This window comes from Falco naumanni, chromosome 5 (assembly GCF_017639655.2).
Source record: "Falco naumanni isolate bFalNau1 chromosome 5, bFalNau1.pat, whole genome shotgun sequence".
Taxonomy (NCBI): domain Eukaryota; kingdom Metazoa; phylum Chordata; class Aves; order Falconiformes; family Falconidae; genus Falco; species Falco naumanni.
In genome coordinates, this window is record NC_054058.1 from 91,385,371 (window position 1) to 91,412,110 (window position 26,740).

The window sequence follows — 26,740 nt, forward strand, 5'->3', positions numbered from 1 at the left end:
GCAGCGTCCAGAGACCAGCTTCATGAGCAACGTTAGGCTTATGCATTATGGACACGAACCCATATACAAGTTAAAAATTCTATTTTATTAGAATGAACTTATGAATTTGCTGTATTTCTATTGTGCCTAATTGGAAGAATACCAACATGGCTGACGTCAAGTACTTCACAAGGAGTGTCAGCAACGTAGGAGAACCCTTTTTCCTTTAGTTTGATGGAACACAACATCAAGTACTGTAAGAGTTTCACAGATCAAATAAAGCAGCTAAGATCTCGTAGGAAAGATAGAAAAATGGCCATTCCCCTGAAAAATCATTAAAAAATACAACTTTCCCCAGACAAAAAAAAGAAATCACAAGTCAATTAGCTTTTGACCTTTTAATAAGCGACTTATAAAGACAGATTTTTAAGTCTATTAATGTGAAAGCATTCTGCTTAGCTTAGTGAATATAAGCACTTCTTACTCTCCTGCTTCTTCATATTGACTACTGAGTTTCAGTCAGTTGATTCAGGAGTTGGTTTGTTTATCCCCTGGCATTAGCTAGTAAATTAAAAGTTCAAGAAATGCCTCCCCAGAAGACTAGGCTTTCATGGTAACCAATTAAAATAATTTTAGTGTACACATAAAATGAATTTTGTCTATCATCAGCCTGATAAAGAAATGCAATAGTTATGACATGGCAAAATCATGTACTACGGTAACATAAAATGTACATGAATGGATGGTAATCATGTACATGGAAGCTGAAAACAAAAACTGAGGTAGAAAAGTAACTACTTAAATTCCAAACTGAAGATTGTTTCAATGACACTCTCATGGGAAAATGATCAATTTGAGCAAACTCTTAGTTAATTTCCATACAAGCAGCAATATCTTTCAACAAAGGATTTAGCTTCTCCTGATGGGAACATTAGTTCATGGTTAGAAAAATGCAATACTAAACTTCTTCTTATTTTAATCAGTAAGATAAAATATCGTTTATTATTTTTATATCTGTTACATAATATAACAAGATATGATCATACCGATCTCAACGTGATAAAATAAACCAGGTGTTTAGGGGTTAAAGGCATTCAAACCAGACTTCTGACCTTTTGCCTTCGAAATACCCAGACCAGTACATTTTGCATCTCTCTAGTTTCCACAGTCTCTGTGAAGCTGAATCGAACCTTAGCACATCTATCCATCTATCTACTACATTCAGCTTACGTATTATGCCTATTTTTAGTCTAGTCTTCATATATTTCCTTCACGTTTTTAAACTAAGTATTACACTATACACTGCTAAAAGTATTATGACTAATTGATAAATCTGTACTTCTTCAGAGTCTTACTAAAATAACTCCAGTACTCCAGATTCCAGGAAGACGAGAGAAACTACCAGACATTTAACTGAGTACTTAATAATAACAGCAAGAGCTAAATGCATTTCAAAAACATGAATGGTGACAACAAGAAGTCATCAACAGGAAGTTAAACATTTTTCCCGTTGATATTATTAGATGTTAACATCCATTTTTAAGGAATCTAAAAATATCCATTGTTCCTCAACTAATTTGTTTGTTATTATTGGTAAAATATTGGTTAAAAACATGGTATTATTACCATGTTTTTCTAAGATGGATCCTTCTGCCTGGGATCACTGAAAGCTTCAAATCTGAAGAGATGATGATTAACTTCTGTGCTTCTCATCTACTTAATCAGCATCCTCTGACATTACAATGTCATGCAAGGAAGACACATCATTATTGTCCTCCACTGAAACATTATTAAAAAATACTTGTGCACACTAGTAACAGTGGCCATTATTCAAATTGGTCTTTTCTTTGTAATCGTTTCTTAATCACGCCAGAGAGACCAAAGAACTTTTTTCCAGAAATCACCACTAACTTTTTCTACAGATTTACCATAATGACTTTATTTTTCTAAATTCTCTATTGTGATGAATGGTTTTGAATACATACTATCCTTTCAAAATGCTGATTAAATAACCTAAATAACATCAGGAACTGAATTGCATAGAAAAACTTACATATGAAAGAATACATGAGGTAAGGAGAAAAAAAGGTTAAGCTAAGAAAGCTTAACCTATAGCTTACCGGTCATAGTCTCCATTACACAGTGCTCTGACAGAAATCTTGAATGCCTGCCACACTGGATTTAATGTATTTTTTATGACTTCTGTTTTGTGGCAGATTGTAAAACTGTAATAAAAAAGATATAATCTATATTTATTTACTTCTTTCGTGTCATCAAACATGGAATCAAATGAGCTGTAATATGTATTCACTCATACAATGTCCAAGTCAAATTTCAGATAAGAAAAAAAGAAACGCAGTGAAATCAAAGAGAAGGGACAACTGAAGAGGACAGACCTGTTTGAGAGAGATTACAGACTAGGGTGCTAAACAACTGTAAGACTAAAACATTTTTACCCAAAACTTCAACAAGAATTACAACCATTTAGTGAGTTAGGCAAGAGCAGTCTCCATCCCACTTGTTTAAACAGGCCTTGTACAGCCAGGAATCAGTCACCAGAAAGAAAATGGTCTGGTAAGGTTTTGACTTCTGCTTAGTGATTAAGAAACTGAGCCAAGGAAGCCATGGCTTTCTGATTCTTGTTCCCCATTTTATGTTTATGAGATTTTAACTGGGGCTGCCTCAGGTAAAACATATAAGCCTCTGTGAGATCACATGATCACCTTCCGTCAGGTGAAATACAATGAATTGTTTTAATGCATTTTGCTTCTCTAAATGATGCAAGATTAAAATAATTCTTTTGAATCCTCATCTTGGGGACTGAATTGTTCAAAAGAAAATAGGAGGCAAAGTCACTGGTGAAATCACTACTGAAATTCTACATACAGACATAACTAAAGTTGTCCTTTGAGGGAATATCTTCCTTATGTTCCAAAGGCCTATGTTTTTATCCTGGCTATGATTCAGAAGACATGCCTGAAGCTAAAAGACAGAAAAGGGAGCATCCTTCTGCTCATGGGTGCAGAGGTACTGCCTGAACCTCCTGTTGGAGGAGAGTATTCACGAAAGCAATAAAGAATCAGTGGCTCAACACTCACCTCTGGGAAGGAAGCAGAGAAGCATGACAAGGCCAAGAGAAACAGCATATAGCACCACTCCCAGTAATGCCCAGAGAAATTCCACTTATGACCATAATGCCACTCGCAAAGGAGCCGTAACTCCTCCAGGCTTGCAATTTAAGACACTCAGCTTATATTCAGGAAACTGTTCCTACAGTCTTCCTCCAAGAGGAAAAGAGCAGGAAACAGACACACATATACCTATATACAGGTTTATGTTAACTGTGCCAGCTAAGCTACTGAAACAAGTAGTATCCTACAAGTCTAGCCTTTGGTTTGATACCGTGTTATACGTGAGGCTTATCGGTTTCCAAGAAAACTTAATGTACCAGTAGACTGCCACAGAAGTAGTATGTTGACCAGAAGTTAGTATGTCAAGTCTTAGGAGCAGACCAAGAGTGATAAACCTATTTTAACAAATTAAAGTATGAATGCAGCAAACAGCCACTTGTAAAAAAATATATTTTAAAAAAATCATCTATTGAAGGTATTTTTTGAATCTATTTTCTACAACTTTGTCAAAAATATGAAAGGTATTTCCAAATTTGCAGTATGAAATGTTTTTATCTAAAACAATTTCTGAGAATTAGCATATTCTGCAGCTATTTTCTCTGAGAGTTCCATTTAATTTAAAGGCATACTGTATCTTAGCAAAGGTAACACTATTTAACTATTATTATTACAATTAACTTTCATAGTGCTCTATATTTATCATACATTCCACTCTTAAAACCTTTAGTTGCCATATTTGATCTGTTACAATAGTTTTATTCCTATACTGCATAACATGATATACTTAAATCCAACAAACGTAAAAGAAACACAGCTTAATCCGACAAATATTAAAAAAAAATGAAATCTATTTTACCATCTGCAAATAACTAAGTTGCCTACTGTTTAGCAGCAGAAATACTTAACAGGCACCTTACCTGCCATCTTCATTGCTTCGGTGAAATACAAGGAAAGGATCTGATTTCCCAAAGAAGTCCTTCTTGTCTAGTTTGTTCGCACAAAATTGCATTAAAACTGAATCCTGAAATGGGTAATACAGAAAAATTACATACAGCATGCAGTTTACTACACTAAAAAAGATTAAAATCATTGACTAACAGCCATACAAAAAGAAAACAAAATAAATGAGGGTATCTGCCTTCTAGATGCCCTCTACGTATTTGCATTCCTGCAATGCCCTTACAGTGCAGTTTGAACTGCTGCAACCAAGAATTCCTTTGTAGGGGTCTGCAAAGGAAGGATAGATTTCTATGCTAAATGCCTCAGGATTTTTCTAGTATTTTCCGATATCTAAAATTGCATTTTGAGGGAAGTAGATGCACAGGCAAGGAACGCATATTAGAACTAATTTTAAAAACTCCAGTGAAACACAACCAAGACTTGTTCTTGTTCCTTCAGTGACTTAAACCTGCAGTTGTCTGCTCCTGCTGTCTGTAAAGCAAATGGCTTGGCAGCTTGCTATTAAGAGTCTAGAAGCTTTAAGAAAATGAGCCTGGAAGATACCAAATAACACCCATTCTGATGACAAATAAGGAGAAAAGTTTCTTTGCTGTTGTCAGGCAAACTGCTAGTCACACATGATCACCTCTTTGTGAAGAGGTAAGAATGTGAGAAGGATTATAAATGCAAGTGAGAAGGATTATAAATGCAAAGATAAACCTGCAGACTCACCAGCTAGCTGGGGTGGGGCCTGCTGGGAAGACTGTTTATACAGGTCTACAGATGTAACAGCAGCAAGAGGGAGACTAGGAAAAACATGGGCTCACCACTGAGTGGGGAAGGGGACCATGTGACAGAGGACATGGAAAAGTCTGTGTTTCTCATAGCCTTCTATCTTTTGGTCTTCACAGGTAAGATTTTTGCCTTCAAGAATCTTGGGCACCTGAGACCCACACCTGAGAAAGTCTGGAACAAGGATGACTTGCCCTTGGTATAGGAGGACCAGGTAAGGAAACATTTAAACAGACTGGACATACAGAAGTCCATAGGACCTGATAGAATGGACCTGTGAGTCCTGATCTAGTTGACCAACGTCACTGTGAGGCCACTTTCGATTATCTTTGGAAAGTCATGATGTTCAGGGGAGGTTCCTGAGGACTGGGAGAGAGCAAGTGTCACTCCTGTCTTTGAGAAAGGGCAAGGAAGAGGATCCAGGCCAGTCTTTTCTCAATGTCTGAGAAGATGATAGAGCAAATAATCCTGGAAAATATTTCCAAACACATGACAGGCAAGAATGTGGCTGAGAGCCATCATTGTGGATTTACAAAGGGGAAATTCATGCCTGATCAACCTGAAGCTTTCCCGTGTGAAATGCACGGCTCAGTAGATGAGGGGAGACTAGTGGATGTTGTTTATTCTTTACCTTAGCATGGCCTTAGACACTGTCTCCTAGAATATCCTTGTTCACAAACTGACCGAATTACAGATTTGATAACTGGACAGTGAGGCAGACTGAAAACTGGCTGAACTGCTGGCTTCAAAGGGTCAAGATCAGTGGCACAAAGTCCAGCTGGAGGCCAGTCACTAGTGGTGCATCCCAGGTGTCAAAAATGGGGCCAATAATATCGAACAGCTTCATTAATGACCTGTATGATAGGACAGAATAGATCCTCAGAAAGTTTGCAAACAATACAAAACTAGAAGGAGCCACTTATACACCAGATGATGGTTGTGCTGCCATTTAAAGGCACCTGTACAGGCTGGAAAACCTAACCAACATGTACCTCATGGAGTTCAACTGAGGGAAATGCCAAATACTGCACTTGGAGGGGAATAACCCCATGCACCAGTACAGACTGCAGGCCAAAAAAGTGGAAAGCAGCTTTGCAAAAGAGGACTGGAGGTCTTGGTGGACACCAAGTTGTCCAATGTTCCCTTGGCAGCAAAGAAGACCAATAGCCTCCTGGGCTGCGTTACAAAGCGTGCTGACAAAACAGTTGGAGAAAGTGACTCAGGACTGGTGAGGCCACTCCTGGAGTGCTGTATTCAGTTCTGGGCTCCCCAGTACAAGAAAGACGTGGACATGCTGGAATGATTCCAGAAAAAGGGTCAGTGAAATGATTAAGGGATTGGACCATCTCTCATATGAGGAGAGGCTGAGCGATGGAATTATTTAGCCTGGAGAAGAGAAGACTCAGGGGCATCTTATAAATGTGTATAAACATCTGATGAGAGGCAGTACACAGACTCTGCTTAGGGGTATATAGTGGAAGAACAAGTGGTAATAGCCACAAATTGAAATACAGGAAATTCCATTTAAATAAAAGAAAAAAAAAAATTACTGCGAATGTGGCAAAACACTGTAACAGAGACTTTCTGCTTGCACATACTCAAAACATGATGGCATCATCTAAGAAGAGCAGAAGGGTTGACCTAGACGATCTCCCAAGGTCTCTTCCAACCTCAGCAATTCAGCAATACTAAAAATCTTTGTCATTTTGAACATGAGCTATAAAAGTTTAGCAAAAAATCTCAGAATGTCAGATAACAATTAACCCAAATACTACATAAACTTAGGTAGGAAAATATCACAGAGGAAGTATGTGACAGCTGATGAGGTAGTGCAAGAGGCTGTGTGAGAGAGTACGCACATGAAGGAACATGACAGAGAATGCAGGAGAGAGAGATTGAGTCCCAAATTCTTTCTAAGCTCTCCTCAGTGATTTTGAACTAGCCATCTTATATGTAAAATTTGAGTGGGGTGAATCTGGAAGAACATGAAGGCCCTGGAAGGCACCTAGTATTTGTCTTCATTAAAAGGGAAAGAAAAAAATCCCCCCCCCCCCAAGTTTTCTGATTACAGATTTAATAACATATTTGCCACTTCTAAATATGTTTGTTACAGCTTAGATACAAATACTGGTCTTGGAAGACAAACCCAGAGTATCAGGAAAATATTGTCTTTAGTCTTTTTTAAGGTAACTAACAAATGCTTGGGGTGATGGCAAACACCTCTTAAGAATGGTAGGAACTTAACTTCTTAAGGAATGTAGAAGTACGATTTCTGCAGGAAAGCAATAAATGATGCATCCATTTTGTCATCTGATAAAAGTGTGAACATTCTGATCATGTACTACGTACAAAAGTTTAAGCCAATGTAAAACAGAGGGGAAAGACAGGCATATTCTATGATCATACTTATTCATTTATACCAGTAACATGGGAATTTCCTAGTGCTAAATGGCAGTTCAATGAGACTGGGTTGGTGCACCATATTAACGTTAGCTGCGCAGGATTGGCAGGTTGCCGGGAAAACGTAAATAAGATTGGAACCTGTGTGCTATTCAAATATACCACTTTAGCAGAGAAATAATACAAAATTGACTAAGTTGGAAATAAGGTACAAAATTAAGGACTTCTTTTTACTTCAAATATGTAATAAACTTAAGGAAATAAGGCCTAAACAGATTAGCTATCGGTTATATTAGTAAAAAGCGAAACATGACTATTGTCTATGTAGAAAAAAATTAACCACTTAATGACATGGTATAAAAGTTAGAAGTTATACATAAGGCAAAGCATTACTTCCTCAACACCATCAAATTACAAAAACTAAGCCCCAGAAACAAATCTTTTCAAGCCTCAAGGTATTGTTGTAGCTTTATATATCTAATCTTGTACTCTCCAGATCCCCTGTACGTTCCCATCACGTCTAATACTATTGCTTTCCTCATTTCAGATTTGCTACCTTGCCATTGCAAACTCTTCAAAAGATACACCCTACAGCCCCATCCAATACATACCATGCTTTGACAAACTGCCCCCCTCTCAAATTCCAGCCAGTCTTTCCCACCCCATACCTATCACACTTGCTATTCTTTCTTCCAGTCTGTTTCCCTATGATTTACAGATAGCTGCTAGTTCATTCCATGCTGGGAAGCAACTGAGCTGGCCTGACTGTCAGGTGTCTTCTGATCATTAAGCCTCTTCCTCTGTCCAGTCCGCTTCTCCACAAACCCCAGGAGAGGGAGGAGCAGTGAAACTACTGGGGAAGGTCATGACCACACCAGGTCTCTCCCCTTAACCAGCCAAATCGCCCACTGCCCTCCCACCCCCCGATATTCTTCTGTTTTCAACTAAATAAGTAGGCATCTGCCACTAACAGGCCACAGAAATCTTTACTTTCTTTACAGTTTAAACTCATCATCTATGGTGATTCCTTGAAATACCTTACTATTTTTTCCAGTAAATATTAGTTTCACATTTTTAAAATAAATTCCTTGCTATTAGCATAAAATCTTTTAATGATAAGGGTAAAAATCCAAAATACTTTGATGTTCATGTAATGTCAATATTCCATAATGGAAATATAATTCCATGGCTGAAACAAATGGATCATTGTTAAAAATTGGACACCAAGAGATTAAAATGTAATTAAATACTTGAGAAAACAAAAAATAAATTTAAAATCCATCTAAGAATCAAAACCTTTATGCTTTGTATTTTTTTTGGCTTCTTCCTTTTTCTCCTGTCTAAAACTAAGAGTAACTGATAGGAAAGACGTATCATAACTTCTTACATATATCACAAAATGCAAATTTATACATTATACCTCTGACAATCTGGTGCAGTGTAAATCACAAAATAATTTTCATTTTATTTTATAATAAACAATAAACACACACTTACTCGGCAGCAACCTAGTTCCTCTGCTGTGACTATGACTGTTCCACATTTCTTCCCAGGAATTCCACTGCAAGAAAATACAACTACATCACCTCCATTCCTTAATATCACTTATGAAAGTTACAGGTGACACAGATAAGCAGAAGGTAAGCTTTCAAGTCACAAAACTGATGGCATGCTATACAGTTTCCCCTTTCTGTCACTTGTTCTGTGTAAAAAGGTTGGTTTATCCTAAGTGAATTGGTAAACAAGACACGTATTTCTTCTAACAAGCAAGAAACAAGTTTCAATGTTAAAGGAAATGGTTGAAAAAGTTTAAATAGGATGAAATAACAGTATCAAAATTTTACTTTCCTTCTCCTTCCTATTGATGTTTTAGAGATGACTCTACAACTTACTGATTTGTGAAAAGCATCCTTTTGCAAATTTTCCTTAAACCAAATTCCTAAAATATATTTAATACTATACGCCAGCCCTATTTTACAATATTTATTCTGAAATGTTTATGAAGACACATCATAATCTCACCATCATGTCTGATACAGTAGTTGCAAAGTAAATTATAATAATTATAATTCACGCAGACAGCAATCAAAACATGCTGCTGCAACACCAGAAAGCACAAACCAGATCCTTAGCATAAAGAATAATATAGGAACATAAAAGACACACATAATCTGATACTATAATATGATACTATAACCGGATAGTATTCAATGCTAGCAGCCTTTGGGGGGGCGGGGGGGACATGGACGACGGGTGACAGCAGAGAGAAGTACAAATATTAGGATGCAACTTTTTGCATGATGCTATACTATTAATGAGAAGTTCTGCAATATCCTAATATCTAGTAATGTGTCCATTAGCATACACCTTGGCAATTACTTCTAGATTTTTTTCAAAACTAATGCTATTGCTTATGCTCATTTTATTTCTAGTTCTTTATTTCTTTACTTCTTTCTTGAAAATAATTATTTTAATAAAATTACTTTCCAAGAAGACATTAAGGTAAAATTGTATTTTTCAAATTGATCATGATTTTTAGGTTTTTCTAAGAGAACTAGAGGGCACTCCTGTTCTTCTGTTATGACAAAGCATTAATGTCAATATTTACTGTTGTTCTTATTTTACTTAATAAGTTCCTTAATCCTTTTAAAATTTTTTTACAATGCTCTACAACTTTAGAGAAGTTTAGCAAGACTGGTAAAATAAAGAACTGGTGGGAAAACAGTTCTTAGAAGAAGTTAAAAGTTTAGAAATTATGAATAGAGGAGCAAATACCGCTGCAAATTTATGCAAGCTCACTGAAACTCTTGTTTAGAAGTTGATGTTAAAGTCTATCCGGCATACATCAGGGAATCCTGCTCCTATACTGCTGCAGCCATTTGCTGGTAATCAGAGTGCTACATGACTGCTCTCCTGGACGTCCTCAACGCTACATGGGAAGTTTGAATTTCACGAGGAAAATAGTGGATAGGGAAACTATTCAAGTCTTTGTTGTGAAATTTTAAACAACAATTTCAATACATACAAAACTCAAGGCACTCTTCCATTTAATTTGGTATGCTTTATAAACCACAATAAGACAAAACAGAAGAATTTTCTTCAAATAACAGAAAAAAAATAATCTGGTCATTCCAAATGTTACACAGCATGATTCACAGTTTTATCAGCATCTTCAAATCATATGGGTTTAAATCTGCCATGCTTCAACAGCTCAAGACTGAAAATTACCCATCTTAGTCTCTGTAGCAATGAGATATTGAAATTGAATTCTCAGATTTTCAAAAGCTGAAAAAGCTGTGTTTTTTCTTTTGAACAGTACTACTTAAAGCTTCAAAAACTTCTGAAATTTGGTAGTAACAGCAGTAGCAGAAATGACTTAGTGATCAGGGTGATATTGACCTTACATGGTAAAATGTTTCAAGGAACAAATGACCGTGACCCCGTCTTTGACAGGGAAGGAAGAAATAGAAATGTCAGAAGTGTAAGTAAAAAACCAGAAGTTCCCAGCACTACAATTCTGTAGGTTATGCCAACACAAATGGAAAGCACTGGTATCAGAATTACCATTACCTGAACCAAAATTCTTCCTACTGAAGTATTTGAGGCCAGTTATCTGTGCCATTAGGGACATATTTGAGACGTAGTCTGGGCAGGGACAGTACTTCGAAGTAAAAGCATCAAGCATTTCCTTTGGTATGAAAGTCAAATACATTTATCCCACTTCCAAAAGATTATTGTGTCAGATGCTAGATTGTGAAAAATACAACTCTGATCACCTCCTGAAGAGCTGGAGGCCTGAAGTAAAATGCTGCTAAGCAAGCCCCATTTCTGACAAACTGGTCACTGAGCAGTTGCCATTTGATAGAGAACCTTGTGCACTCTGCCTGCAGTTATAACACACGGCAGACAATGCCTGCCTGTCTCAGACTGAGATTTGCACATGAAGACATTTTTGGGAAGACACGCTTTACTTCATCTTATGAACGTGAAGGCCAAGAGATGCCCAGCCCCAAGAGATACATGTGTCTGGAATAATCACTCTGAAGGATGGGAGGAAACTGGAGAGGCAATCCCCTGAAGATATTTGGGTGGTATGTAAGAAAAAAAAAAAAAAAGAAGGAATTCTTGATTGTTGAGCAGACATGACTATACAGTGTGTACTTTCACGTCTGAGAGCAACTTGGGGTAAGGTTTGGCTTGATGTATTACCAAGGTTCTCAAGGTCATGTGCCTTATAAAAGAAGGATAATATTACCATCATGGCTGGCAAATAAGTGAAATACTTAATAAGAGTAGCACAGAACTTCTCTACAGAACAGAAAGGTTTCATTATTCAGGAACTAAAAGCTCTACCAAATGACCTCTGCAGTTTGTGATGCTATTAAATACAAACTTTGTATTCTTGCCTTGAGACTACATGCAGGAAAAAAAGTACTGGACCGTTTGCAGACACTAAAGTGTTTGTTCTCTTACAAACTACCTCACAAACAATTCATTAAGAAAGAAATTCTTAAATGTGAAGTCAGCACCCTGACAAAAACTTCAGCAGTCACAGATCATTCTAATGGAAAGACCTTTAACTAGCAACAATGCCTTGTGAGAAAATAATAAATTAATTTCAAGCTGGTCTTATTGTATGAAAATACATTACTCGGACATTCAGCATTATGGACCAGACCTTCCAATTGAAATACTGGCTATTATTACCTTGAAGATAAGCATGTAAGAGTTCCACTTGTTTAAATCCAGAACGCAGTGCCACCGCCCATCCTCTTTAGCTTTAAGGAATAGCTAGTATTGAGCTGCCCTTGAACTGGTTCTATAGCACTGAAGTGACAATATAGAGTTTACGTTTATTTGAACCAATTTCTCAGGGTAAGTTTCTCTGGAAAGAGTTATAGATCAGGGTTTGCGGAGTAATAATGAGGCAATCTGTACTGCATAACCATTGTCAACTCCCAACACTCAGTGCTAGTTATCTAATACTCAGATATAGAAAATCTACCAGTCTAAGTGTGAATAGGGTGCAAACTGAATAAAAGAAGATAAAATACGAGGAAGATGTACATTTCAATTGGTTCTACTAGTTTGAGAGCCCAGAACCTGTAGGTGTTCTACAGTGGTCACCTCTTTTTGGACAGTATTTGAGGGAGCAAATAATTTGACTGTTAGAGGAACTGAACAGAAAGCCATCATCAAATGAAAGGTCCTCAACAATACCTGCATGTATCTAGACAAGATACAGTCTTGAGGAATAATTATTGTCTCTTTAGAACAAACGATTCCATGACTGAGACACCACATCTACAGCACCTAGAGAAGTTTGAAAGGACACTCTGAAGACCACTTGGGCTTTAACAAGGACTGAAAGGAGGACCTTTCCTGGCTTGGTAAAAAGTCAGAAAAAGATGAAAATTTATTTGGGAATTCAAACCTGAGCGTTTAAACCTCCAATTTTGCAAGCTGAAACTGCAATGAGGCAGAGGATGGAACATCTTTCAGACCATTCAAGAATTTACAGTCTTAGCTCTGAATTTACAGAACCTAGCCCTCTGCCAGTCACAACCACAAATAAGAGGATAGGACAAATCCAGTGTTCAGATGTTTTTCTATCAATTATGTTCACAGCAAGATGACAGGAGAAAGAACTTCCCAAAATAGGCCAGCTGGCTCTAGTACAGCCTCATTAGCAGGCAATGGCACTCAGATGTGAATAACTAGCATAGAATGTTCATTAAGCTTTGCAGTGGCTCTGCCTCCTCATTAAAGGGAATCCCTACAGGAATGCACTTTTAGTAGGTCCTGAAAGAAGCACTGCTCAGAGTTATAAACGTGGCTAGCATTTTCTGTTTAGGAAGACAGAACAGGCAAATATCTAATTCTGAATAATGTCTGGGAAGGTGATGCTCTCTTCAGAGAAAAATAAAGCTGTATCATTTTTGGAAGCAGATACATCTGCACCTCATCCTTTCATGCTGGGGCACACAAGGCCCATCTGAATAAATCTTACACACGGAGCTTGTCTTGAGAAGGCATTTAATGAATCTAGTAACCCAATAGGTAAAGAGAGTAAACATTACTGTTAAAATGTCAGATTCTCCATTTCACCTGCTTTGTATGAATAGATTTATTTTCCAAGAGAAATTATCCAGAGCAAATGTTCACCTCTGTACCTGGCCAGTCTGTAAAATAAAGTGCAACACTGAAGTGTGTTCTTGAACAAAACTGCTCATAGTCACAGGGATACCAAGCTACTGCACTACCATACCAGAAGCAAGAGTCTTCTGTGACAGACTGCATCAAATTCAAAGACCTTAATGGTGGCAGAAGCAGAGGGAGGCTCAGGAGACATCCTCATATATGCCAGGACCAAATACTATTAGGTTCATGCCTCAGCGGCGTAATCTGCTGGTGCTTATAAAACCAATGAAACTAAGAGTCATGCCTGTCATGAAGGCAAAGAAGAAAAATGTGCATGTATATCTTCACTTTTGCATTCACCAGGAAGGCTAGTAGCAAGGCATGTTTCCGCCTGCCTGACAGACCACTGCAATGGTGTCACTCTAGGCTTGAGATGTTTTACCTTCATTTTGATGAAGGACAAGAGTATCCTTTCATGCTAGACTTTCCAAGGGAACTTTCCCTGGTGATACACAATCTGACTGGGAGTTGGCCAGCTCACGGCAGCCATGGAGTCCTGAATCTCATGAGGCTTTTGTAAATATCCAAAGCAGATAGATCTGAGGTTTAAGCTTAAAGTCTTTCTCATTTTTATTTTGAAAGAATGTCAGAGCATACTTGAATGCCAATCAGAAAATGGAATTTGTGCTTCTCAAGCTGCTGAAGTACAAAAAGTGCTACTTCAGTAGGGTAGCTGATTGGGACTAAAACAGCACTGGGCATTCTCTTCTTTGTACATCCATCAGCAGAGAACAGAAAAGGCAAAATGTTAATGAACTTCAGAAATACTGTGAAGAGAAAAAGCTCTCTGATCTTACGTGACAGATCATAAAGAACATTCAAGTTATGTGAACGAGAACTTGACTTTCTAAAGAGAATGGCAAATTTAAAGCAGTAAATGCCCTTAGGAATGGAAGACATACAATATTGTCAATTTAATTATTGTTACTTGAATACTGAAAGACAGTAAACACACACCTATAAGCAAACAATACTGAAATGCAATGCAACGGTTTAATGAAAAAAATAAAACAACAAGTATCTCCTAGACACCAAGGTATCCAGACTTCAGAGAGTCCAGAGTGAACAATCAACCAGGAGCAGTCATCTAGCCACAGCACTGTCAAAAGAACCAATGACAAAATAAAACCTGAACACTGGGAAGAGCGGATAAAAAGTCATGAACACCTTCTCATTAGCATTAACAAATATCTACCCACACCATGTACACAAAAAGGAAGGTATATGTAAAAATCTTTCAGGGGGATAACTGATTTGGGTCCATTTAGTAGCTGCCATGTAACAGAGTATCAGAAGCCAGACCTGAGCAATGCTTGTTCACCCAAAAGAAAATGTATTGCAGGCCCACACAATTGTGAAAAAATTTAAAGACCCTTCTGCTATAGAGTCTTCACTGATATATTTTCCTTTCTCATAGCTAATTTCAAACTTTAAACTTCATCTGTTACTTACTTCAGACTTTAGTTAACCTGTACCAAGTGACAACAAACTGCTGAATGGATGATTTTTAATCTATACATTTAAAATAAATTTCAGGATTTTTTTCAGAAAAAGAAAGCATAGTGTGCTGAATAATTTACCATTCTGAAGACAGAAAGAACTATAAAGACCTTCAAGAAATCAGTAAGATTTGTCTTAATAAATAGGTATTGAAAGTCTGCATCTTCTTCAACCAAATCACCACAGGCTTCCCGTAAAGTCAACTGACAACGAGTCAAAACAGTCAATGGACTTGCAACAACACAGTTCGCTGTGGCAGTTAGCGTAAATTAGGCCCAGACAGTGAAAAGGAAGGGAACTTTTATTTTAGTAGAAGTAAACAAAACAAGGCACCTGTTGTCCCGATTGACACGGTAGTGTTAGCGTGCTCAAGTAGTGAGACTATGTGACCAACCTGCTCACCATCAAGAACTAAAAACATGTCCAGAACAAGTGGAGAGTGCGTGTCCCCACCCTCTGGTGCTGAAGCTCTCCTAGGACAACCCTGGTAGGAGCTGGCAGCAGCGGTTTCTCTAACTGGGATACTGGAGTTCCCCCACCTGCCTTGTACCTCCGTGCTCCTTTGTGGGTGTGAAGATGGGACTTCAGTGGGCTGATGGCTTTCCTGGGATGGGTCTGGAAGTGGCCAGGGCAAGGTACTGTTTGGGCTCCCCCACCTGCCATTGTGCCTCTCTTTTCCTTTGCAGGCATGCTTTTTAATCACTTAACCAAACACACCTCTTTTATTATGCCACTTACTATACTTGACCTGAAGGCTATTTCCTGACAGGTTTCTAGAAATTTAATATCCAGAATGGAATTAAGAAGAGAATCACGAGACACCTTTGTCTAATAACCACAATATTTGCTGAAGTTAACCATTTTGTATGATTGTATTAGAAATATGACCATCTGATTTGGCATTGTTTGTTTATGCAGGGTTTTTTTGCAGGAGCTAGATTACAATTCGCAGTTTCCTACTGTTCTACAGTAGCCATAATCTATTAAACAACAATTTAACATTTGTGATACTGATGCAGTCAATTTTAGAGGGTTTTTGGTTGGTTTTTGGTTGTTTTTTTTTCTCTTGTTGGTTGTTTTGGGGGTTTTGTTAACCCTTTTTTTAGTGTTAAGTTTTAGACAATATTTCATTGCAGACAGCTTGTGATTAGCTACGGAAATTGAAGGACATCTTAAAAGTTAAGATTCATCTGCAAACCCTGATGACAACTGAAAGTGACAGTTTTAAGGTACCTTTTTTCTGGACAGTTTTTCAGGTAACTTAAGGAAGCGATACAGCGAAGGATTACTACTAACATATGTTGTTACTGTCTGCATAGGTATGTTTTTAAGTTTGAATAGTATGTTTGTGAGATTTCTCCTGAGTTATACTGCAGATACTGAAACCTGCCTCACTTGCAGAGTTGAAGAATTTATTTACCCTTAAAATGGTATAGTTCTCAGTATGCACAGCCCTACCAACGCAGAAAAGGGAAATAATAAGGAACATGCAGTGGTATTAATAGAATTGTTTATAGGACAATTAAGCTCTTGCTTTAAAAATAAAGAGTGTAATAAGTACTGGTATAGTCCTTGGGGAAGGAAGGTGAGAAGGGCAGGAGAGGTTGTGGAGCATGCAGGGAAGATTACTAAGGACTTGTCATAAAGACAGAGTGACGGCGATCAGGCAACTGAACTGCGTTTGGAACCCCTCAAAATGCAATAAGTAAACATATTTGAAAAAAAATGCAGAAAAAATGCGTTTATTACTAACCACAATTCTGTATATTAAATGGAATATGAATCATATTGTTAAAGAATGCTGCCGCAGTAATGATCACAGCACTGTATTGGGTGTGCATGGCAAGGTTTTGGTAGCAGGGGAACTACACGGGCAGCTTCTGTGAGAAGCTGTTAGAAGCTTCCCCCATGTCCAACAGAGCCAATGCCAGCCGGCTCTAAGAGCGTCCCATTGCTGGCCAAGGCTGAGCCCATCAGCAATGGTGGCAGTGCCTCTGGGATAGCATATCTCCAAAAGAGGCTGTGGCCCCATGGGAAGCCCATGCTGGAGCAGGCTCCTGGCAGGACCTGTGGACCCATACAGAGAAGCCAGGCTGGGGCAGAGGTGCTGGCAGAACTTGTGACCCCATGGGGGATGCAGAATGGAATGCTGTTCCTGAAGGACTGCACCCCGTGGAAAGGACCCACGCTGGAGCAGTGTGTGAAGAGCAGCAGCCCATGGGAAGGACTCACGTTGGAGAAGTTCACGGAGGACTGTTTCCCGTGGGAAGCACCCCCACTGGAGCAGGGGAAGAGTGTGAGGAGTCTCCCCCTGAGGGGGAAGCAGCAGCAGAAACAATGTGGGATGAACTGACTGCAGCTCCCACTCCCTGTTCCCCCGCACTGCTGGGGTGGGAGAAGGCAGAGCAAATTGGGAGTAAAGTTAAGCTTGAGAAGAAGGGAGGGGTGGGGGTAAGGCATTTTTAAGTTTTGGGTTTATTTCCCTACTCTGACTTGTAATCACTTAAATTATTTTTTTCCTGAAGTCGAGTCTGTTCTACCTGTGACAGTAATTGGTGAAAGATCTCTCCCTATCCTTATCTCAACCCATGAGTTTTTTTGTTATACTTTTTCTCTCCCCTGTCCAGCTAAGGAAAAACAATAGAGCGGCTTGGTGGGCACCTGGCATCCAGCCAGAGTCAAACCACCACAAGCACTCATGAAATTCAGCAAGAGAACTAACAGCTTACACTTGTTACAAATCAATTTGAAACATCTGCAGTTGGCTGTAAATTAGGGAAACTAAATCAAAGGCCTATTTTGACGAAATGCTAAGTGAAAATGCTTTGCAGACTTTTCAAGTTTTTTCGTGTTATTCAGTTTGTCAGCATGAGCTGTATGATAAACAAGTCCTGCTGAATATCTTAAATTTTCCCTCGTACAAAACCCAAATGATTGGAAGACATTTACAGACAGAATTTTGTCAAGGCTAATGGACTAGAAGGGCATAATTACAGGAATGCCTCCCCGCAAAGCAGTGCTAGCCAACCCCTGAGGTTTATGATTCAAAGGTTTTGTTTCAGGTATGTATAAGTCTCAGAAATTCAAGAAGATTAAATCCTGTTAAAATGTTTTCTAAACTTAAAATATAATTAAAGTTTACCATAGTTTTTGTAATGGAAATATTTCTTTTACTTCAAAATAAAGCTCTTATGATTTCATAAGGACCATTAGATTACACAGTTTTAATTTAAATCAGGGGTCCTCAAACTACGGCCCGTGGGCCAGATACGGCCCCCCAGGGTCCTCAATCCAGCCCCCTGTATTTACAGAACCCCCCCGTCGGGGGTTGGGGGGGGCAAACCAAGCAGCCACGGACTACTGCCTGCCGCTTCATCCGCGCCGGCCCCCTGGTTAAAAAGTTTGAGGACCCCTGCTTTAAAGTGTCTTTCAGTTTATCAATTTAAATGGTCTGTCCTGAACTGTTATTTCATCCAGAATGAGACTTCGAGACAACATGAAATTATTTTTGGCATGGAAATAGGAAACCTTCAGATGCTTTTCCAAGTTTACGCTTGCGCTGGAATTGTAAAAATGTAAAAACTGAATTGGGTTCAAGTATTGAGAAGTTTTTAACATGACAGCTTAATGCTTCAAAGCTCTTGAAAGAGAAAATGATAGCTGTCATACTTGAGTCTCCTTGAAGCTGGCCACTGTTTTCAGTTTAGGGCTACCTCCACACGACATCACCACACTATTTGATACAAACTAAAGAAATTATTTTTAAAAAAAAAATTTTATCAGTGACATTAATTTCTTTACATAAGCAAGAAAAAAGGCTCTAATAAAATCTAGGGGAAAAGATTACCATTGGTGTATGTTGGGCACCGATAACAAAATACTGACTTCTGAGATTTTTCACAGGATTTCAAAGCTACTACTTAAACTAATGTTTAAGTTTGTAGTTGACAGGTACAGGATACAAGATATGTACATGAAAAGGAAAGTAGTGTATAAACCATATAAACCACTAAAGATAGATATAAAAGGGTCACCTGTGTAACAGAAATGCTTAATTACATCAAATATATAGATAGAAAATAAAATTTACAGCTAGAAACATATTTCTTAAGAATTTTACACCAGATCAATAACACATCATTCATATAACTTGACCAGGGAGTTTTCTTGTATTTGCAATTATGCTGAAATAATATCTACATATATTCTGAGTTTTGCAAATTATTGTAGTTTGTCCAGATCCAGGTTCTTATTATTTGAATACAAGTCAGAATATGTGCCCCACGTGGTGTTTTCAACCACAGTTTGGCCCACAGTAATATAAAGCTTCCTAAGCCTGAGAACTTCATCTGCCCTTAAAAGGAAATCAGTGATGAAGAAAAATAAATGAAGTAACCCTGGTACATAACTCATAATGAACCCAGTAAAATAGGACAAGAAACACTCCATCAGACAGAGTAATCAAATTCATGATCACTCTCTGCAGTGCAATTACTATTAAAAGCAAAACAAAAAACTCACAAAAATTCCAAATCAAAAGATATTACCATCACGTGAAATGTCCACCTATACTTTTAAATATTTGCTTTTAATGTCGTATGTGATTTTTTAGCATACATTTAAACAAAAATTGTAAACTATTTTCAATTATTCAAACATTATTTAGGAATAGAAAATGAAAATTGATCAAAATGCATATTTTAAAAATCTGTACGCCCCTATGAACAACAGTACACAAACATCAAAATCCTGTTGGTGGGAGAAAAATCCACTGATCACAAGGAAGTTCTTGATAAATTTAGTAGGATAAATAGAAAATATTTAATACTCCATATTGCCTTATTGTTTGAGTATTGTATTCTTGGCAACAATAGAAACATAAGTAGGAATGTTTTTATTTGAAACAGTGAGGATTTTCTTCCTTGATGCTTGAACAAAAGGCAATAAATATTTATGATGTATTAATCAGCAAACTAGAAGGAAAAATATTTTAAAAATTAGTATACTCAAACTACTTCTAATGCAGGATGTAATGAGGCTAAAAAAAAGTTTGGATGAGTCAATTCCTTTCCTAACTGTCCAAATTGAAACTTAAATTACCATCGTCTATAAAGAAAGGCTTCTGTTGTACCTAACAATCTGTTCTCTCTTAGAGACCATGTCTGTCAATGTCGTATATCAAGATACCTCACAGCAAAAAACCACAACTCTCACCTCATGAAGCAATATCTATTTACCCACTGTTCAAGAATGACATACTTACACAATTGATTTTTCCAGTCTGCTCCCCTGTGATCCAACTATTTCTCCCAGCGTACAAAACATTTGTCCCAAAAAATCCTGAAAAGCATTAACATAAAACCTGAGAATTCATGTCTCACATTGAAACAAATGTGGTTTCCCATTTATCTGGACTATTCACTATAGTAAGAACACGTTCTGCTGAACTTTGCATCTTAATAACAATTATGCGATAACAAAGCATAAAGCAGACACTAATACATATTTCAAATAACACTGGGTTGCATTTATAGAAGTAATTCTAATGCACTCCACTATTTTTATGTTATCTTTTTTAGCAACAAAAATTAAACTGAAAGGGTAAAAATTTAAAAGCATTAGAAACATGACTGTTTCTTTACCTTCTTTAATTAGAGCATTTTAATAAATTTCTCTTTTATTAAGAGATTCTACACAGATTTTATGAATTTCACGAAAGTTAATTTTGTTGGCAGAAATTCAAGACTGCACAGGATCTGTATGAGCATCCTGGATTCACAATTATACACAAGCATTACTTTAACAACAGACTTATCTTCCTGTTTTATAAATTCACTGTATAACTAAAAATCAGGTAATTTTCACATCTCCCTGTAAAACAAGTATTATAAAGATATGAATGGAATATCAATCTATTGTATGTGTATTGAAAAAAATGTTATGCTGCAGTCCAACTCTATCTTGCAGGCGACAAGACATTGCTAGCTCTGTTCTTCCAGCATCACTGGCAGTAGTCATAACAGTAGCTTGTTAGATTTGTTCACAGACAGTAATGAGAATCGAGACACTTTAATTCCTTAAACACAGCAAACCATAACTTTATGATACTGTGTACAGTAATGAATATCTGTACAAGTAGTTCTGACTCTTCTCTCAGCCCAGGCCACTCATTCTCACCTCTGAGCTGTGTCAGTTATGGGTCCATATAGTGAAATGGATCTGAGAACGAAGCTCACTCGAGAGGAAAATAACCCTTCAAAAAATAAATTTTTGAAATATGTTCTTTAACTGATCTGACACTGCAACGCTATTTCCATGAAGACTAAGTCTTTTTAAATGGCTAAAATTCATCTGAAGATACTCAGCTCCTCATTCATTTCCAAAAACATCAGACACTACATATTCTAAAATAATACCATTTTCTGCACCGAAACCATGTATTCCACAAGTTTTCCTGGGTTTTTTGTTTTTTTTTGTTGTTGTTGTTGTTTGGTTTTTTGGGGGTTTTTTTGGGTGGAGTTTCTATGATTAATGCCTATTAGTTACACTATCTGTTATTAATGACAACTGTTCATTACTCTGGGGTTTCTTTTTTTTCTTAAATCAGGAAGTTACCATGAACATAAAAGTCTAATTTCAGGCAGCCAGTTTTACGAACATTATTACAGCCAGCTACAATGGCAGCATTGTCTAGTCTGGTTACTTCATACATCTGTTACGGAACTTGCTTCACTTGCTTCCCATTTTTTGCCAAAACTGAGTCACTGAAATTGAGATTCTTCAGGACTCGTTTTCCATCCCACAAACTCTTCTACTAAACGATGCTGCCCAGTATTTCCAAAGGAATGGGTCAACAGCTATTTTTAGGAAAGGGAAGATCTTATTCCAAATGAGATGACTGAACATATGAGGAATCTAGCTATGCAAATACTACTAGCTTGACATTTTTCAGAAACACTAAGCTCCCAGTGCATGGATACGAGCAAAGCTCTGCTCATGTCCAACTTACTCACTGTCCAAATTCGTAAGAGCTACCAGGAAGAGACACAGGAAACTGGCAGCAAAAGGAACAGTCCAGACCAACCCTGAGCATTTCGGAAAAGATGCAAATGCATAGCTGTAGTTAAGAAACACATTTCCAGGTACCATCTTTCACAGGGTTCTCAGAGCCATCTTCTTCATATGCATAATATATGGCATAGTTTGGATGTCTTCAGTACAGATACCAAGTCTACACCGACTTGTACAGATTTCCTCTTAAAGACAAGAGAGGGAAACGGGTATTTCTGATATTAATGTTGATGTCTATAGAATAAAGTTCCCCTCCACACTGTTTAAAAAACAGGACCTAACACACCCGAGTATGCTTAGCCTGTACCAACTAGAATGCAACAGGCACATATGTAATTCAAGATCTACCTGAATAGTCTTCAGAAGAACATTGGTTTGTTTCCTCATCGTTCTGTCCTTTTTTTTTTTTTCCATGGGCTCGGCAAGATACTCAAACCTTCCATTCTTGCTCCAGTAATCAATGAAATCTAGGCTATATATTTGCATAATCTTTGTTTGCACTTCCATAGTGACTAACTTATCTTGTGTCTTACCTTTTTAAAAAAAAAACTTAACTGAGGTTTTCATACAAAGTAGTATGTTTTGGGGAAAAAAAACAATAATAATCAGACAAAGTGGTAACCACAGAAGTGCACACAATCTTGGGCAGAAGCCCAGGATGAGGCTTTATTCTTGTTAAAGACAGTTCAGGGAAGATTCTATTTTCTGCATCCTCCTAGCTAGCATTGCAGTTATTCAGAACACCTTTCCATGATGACAGAGATAGAGAACAGTTTGCCAAGGCCTTTAAATCTTTACAGGGATGATTTAACTGGAGATCAACGGCTAAAAGTCTTATCTCTTCACAGTGAAGCACACACATACAACATTCCTTCCATTATTCTCTTTTCCTTTGCTCCAGATTCTTAAAAATTCTCTTACCAAAGCCTCCCTGTATTTATTTTTAAAAATTCACTCAAAACCCGCTGAATTCTACTCTCACACGTTTAAATTTTACAGTTAGTATTTAATCCCTTCCACTTCAAGATGACATAAGCATAAAAGGTTTCTACTAATATTAATTGGGACACAATTGAAATATTTTAAGATTTTTAGGACCCAGAGAAGTATCAACAAAAGGCAGCATATCACATACCTGAAAAGGTATACACGTGTGCTCAAATATGCCCTTTACAGGAGGAATGTCCCATTAAAATTATATTCATGAGCATTATGTATATTACTAACCACAGCACAATCATTGTACTTGTCTCTATGTATCTGATATTACTTACAGTCAAAAGAAAATACACATATTTAGAAAAGTGTAAATATTTCAGCACAAGAAAGTATAATAGCAAGGAAAACTTACATGTTTTGACAGGTTAGGACTCTTTGAGTCAACATCGTAGCTTGGAAAAAAAAAAAAAAAAAAAAAAAAAAAGGAATGTTATATCAGAGTTGCCAAATGACAGATCTGAGGATAAGTAAAGAAACAAAACCCAGACAATTTTTTTCACCTATTTCAGTGTGTGAAATTTACACAATCAGATATATAAATGGAAGTCTCACCAGTAAGGAAGGCAAATTGAATCACCACAGATTACAGGATTATGGTTCACTAGCTATTTAAAATGAAATATTTTTCAACAAAGTGCAGGCTACTAAGAGAAATTATTCTGATATTCCTGTTTGAACCATGAAACCTGCCAAAAACCAGAACAAAAATTAAAAATTAATCTTAGCATACTAACTGCTAAATTAATTTCTTAGGTAATTTTTCAGTCATTTGACTAATTAAGTAGAAATAATTGACAATAAGTTAAATTGCTTTCAGCAAGAGTTTGACTTGTTTCAGCTTATCATAATCTTGTTCTTCCTCCTGTTAGAAAACGCTGTTGTTTCCCTTCTGCTATATTTCAGTCAGATTTAAAAAAAAAAATAAATTACTCTGTGAATTCAAGAGAGATTAAAGAACTTAATATAAGAACTTCTCAGGGGATTTCTAATCTTTATACTTTCAGAGTCTTCCATCTTTATCAAATAATCCACAGTAATATTTTTAACAAATCCTACACTCAGATTCCATACCAGTAACTAATTTGAAAAAGTATCCTCTGTGCCCACACCTCAGCCTCCCCTGTGTGTTTCCATTCCCACTGCATGCTATGCTATCCCTGTGGCTGTGCTGCCACAACTGATTGACGGGATGCATCACGTATCACTGCGTCCAGTGCTGGGCTCCCCAGTTCCAGAGAGACAGGGAACTACTGGAGAGGGGCCAGCGCGGGGCTGCAAAGAGGATGAGGGGACTGGAGCATCTCCCTTCTGAGGGAAGGCTGAGGGAGCTGGGGCTGTTTAGCCTGGAGAAGGTTGAGGGTGGATCTTATCAAGGCATACAACTATCTTAAGGGCAGGTGCCAAGAGGACAGGGCCAGGCTCTTCAGTGGTGCCCAGTGACAGGACAAGGGGGCAATGGGCACAAAATGCAACAGAGGAAGTTCCACCTGAATATAAGATAATTTTTTTTTTATTTTGAGGGTGACCGAGCACTGGAACTGGAACCCAGAGAGGCTATGGAGTCTCCTTCTCTGGAGACATTCAAAACCCACCCAGATGTGACTGTGCAGCCTGCTCTGGGTGAACCTGCTTTAGCAGGGGTTGGACTAGATGATCTCCAGAGGTCCCTTCCAGCCCTGACCATTCTGTCATTCTGGACCATATCACAAGTCAGGAGGACAGGAATACCATAACGTAGCTGGATATGGTGCAGCACAATCAAAGTTTTAGAAACATATTTGTAAACAAAGAAATGACTATAAAAATCACTAACATGAGGGTTGAGTGTTTATTTAAAAAAAAAAAATAATGCATACTGTCTGGAGAAACTGAACAGAAAACCACAATTGGTAATTTGATGTGAGGACGAGCTACACAAGGAAAACAACTTCACTGGCAAAATCAAATATAAACAGAAAGGGGCCTGAGACATTGAGGGCTGTACAATTTAGGAGTGGGCTCAGAGCTATACTCACCACTTTCTTTTTGTTGCAAAAAGTATGAATCGTATCAGGAGTTTGTTTCTTTGAAAAATAACACTTTGGCCAATAGCAGCACACAATTTTGTTGAAGAATTTAAACCAGAAAGTTTTCTAAAGATTATTCTTTCCTTTAGCGTTTTAATCCATGAGTAGCTATACAAGAGTCACATTTTTCACTCTGTGTTCTACAGTATTTCATTTCTCATCTATCACTGTTATAAGACTCTAAAATAAATTCACAGATTATGGCTATATGGTCATTTGCAGGCAAACATTAAAAACAGTTATTCAGCTCTGAGTTCAGAATACACTTGTGTCCAGGTAATCCAGAACTGCAGCAGAAAGCAGTCAGGTCTTTGATAAGTACGGAGTACGTTTGATATTTACAACTTTTTGAAAATAAACAAACAGGAGTCCATTTCTCTGACTACATGAAGAATCAAACAGGAAACTATTTTCCCTTCCAGTTCCAAGTCCTATTCAAATAGCACTTATCCAGAAGCTTTTTACAGATTTTCCTTTCTTTGCCTAGAAGTGAGCCTAGCTTTCTCTTTCTGGTTCATTTCTTTTGCTCATCTCTTCTATTGCACTGCCTCCTCCCCACAACATACACGCATCCTATGAGGAGCCAGAGGCCATCAAATCAAGATTCCTACACAGCCCCAACTGTGTCTTTATTTCAGCAATGCTTTACCTGCACTTGGAGAAGAATCCTTTATTTTGCAAAGGGACTAGCTCTTCTGTAAAATTATTTTAAATAGCAGGCAACAGTTATACTCAGCAGATTTAATGACATTAAACCCAACTTCTAAAATAAAAAATGAAGTCTGCACCAGGCTTCCATGGTGAAGATGAAAGAATTTGTACCTAGGCATCTAGAAGCACTCTGTAATCTACCTTGGCATTGAGTTATTTCCTCTCATTCCTCGAAACAGTTTTAGTCTAGATGGAAACAGCTAGCTGTTACCTGTGTATAGAACACAACGGAACTTTTTTCCTCACTCATCCCTCCAACACTTGTTAACTTAGGAAGCATTATAGCATGCTGTAAAAAGACATGGGTTTTTTTTCTTTTGTTTTCACAATACAGGAAATGTTGCCATTCAAGAGCACTTCAGTACACCCTGCTGGCAACTTAAAACAAAATCAGCACCTGATTTTATTAACATTGCTAATAGACATCTAACAGCCATCATACTTTTTCCTCTACTGCTACAGTAAGAATCTCCACTAATGTGACTACTGCACTATTTATTTTATGCCCTGCTTAATGTACAGATTGATTTCCATTCCAGAAACGTGGGGGTGGGGGGGTGGGGAAAAAAAAAAAAAAAAAAAAAAGAAAAAGCAAGTGACTGTCAGAGTTGCTTTAAAGCAACTACTTCGATAAGTAAATGGTACATTGACACTAAAGCCTAGAAGATTTAAAAATGGATTTACCATGAACTTGCTAGGAGATTTTAGGCAAATTATGAAGTCTTTCTTCATCTGTTTTGCTGTCTACAAGACAGAAATGCAATAAATGCAATTTCTATATCAAGGCAAACTTGCATCATAACTTTAAATTGGGAAGCAATAATTTTACAACTTACCACTACTATAAACACCTGCGTATGACTTGTCACAACTCCATAACACATATCAGGAGAGCTCAGTCTTCAGGATTAGAAAGTATAGGAAGGCAGACTAAATTGTCTTTCTTGATAT

General features: G+C 37.6%; 1 protein-coding gene across 1 annotated transcript in view; it reads right to left on the reverse strand.

Annotated features, from left to right (window-relative positions):
- CPNE8 (copine 8) overlaps positions 1-26,740 on the reverse strand; it is a 109,968-nt gene that overhangs the window by 54,344 nt on the left and 28,884 nt on the right. Inside the window, 5 exon segments of the mRNA XM_040594032.1 lie at positions 2,100-2,204; positions 4,028-4,131; positions 8,739-8,802; positions 20,206-20,282; positions 23,365-23,404. Coding sequence (XP_040449966.1) covers positions 2,100-2,204; positions 4,028-4,131; positions 8,739-8,802; positions 20,206-20,282; positions 23,365-23,404 — 390 coding nt within the window.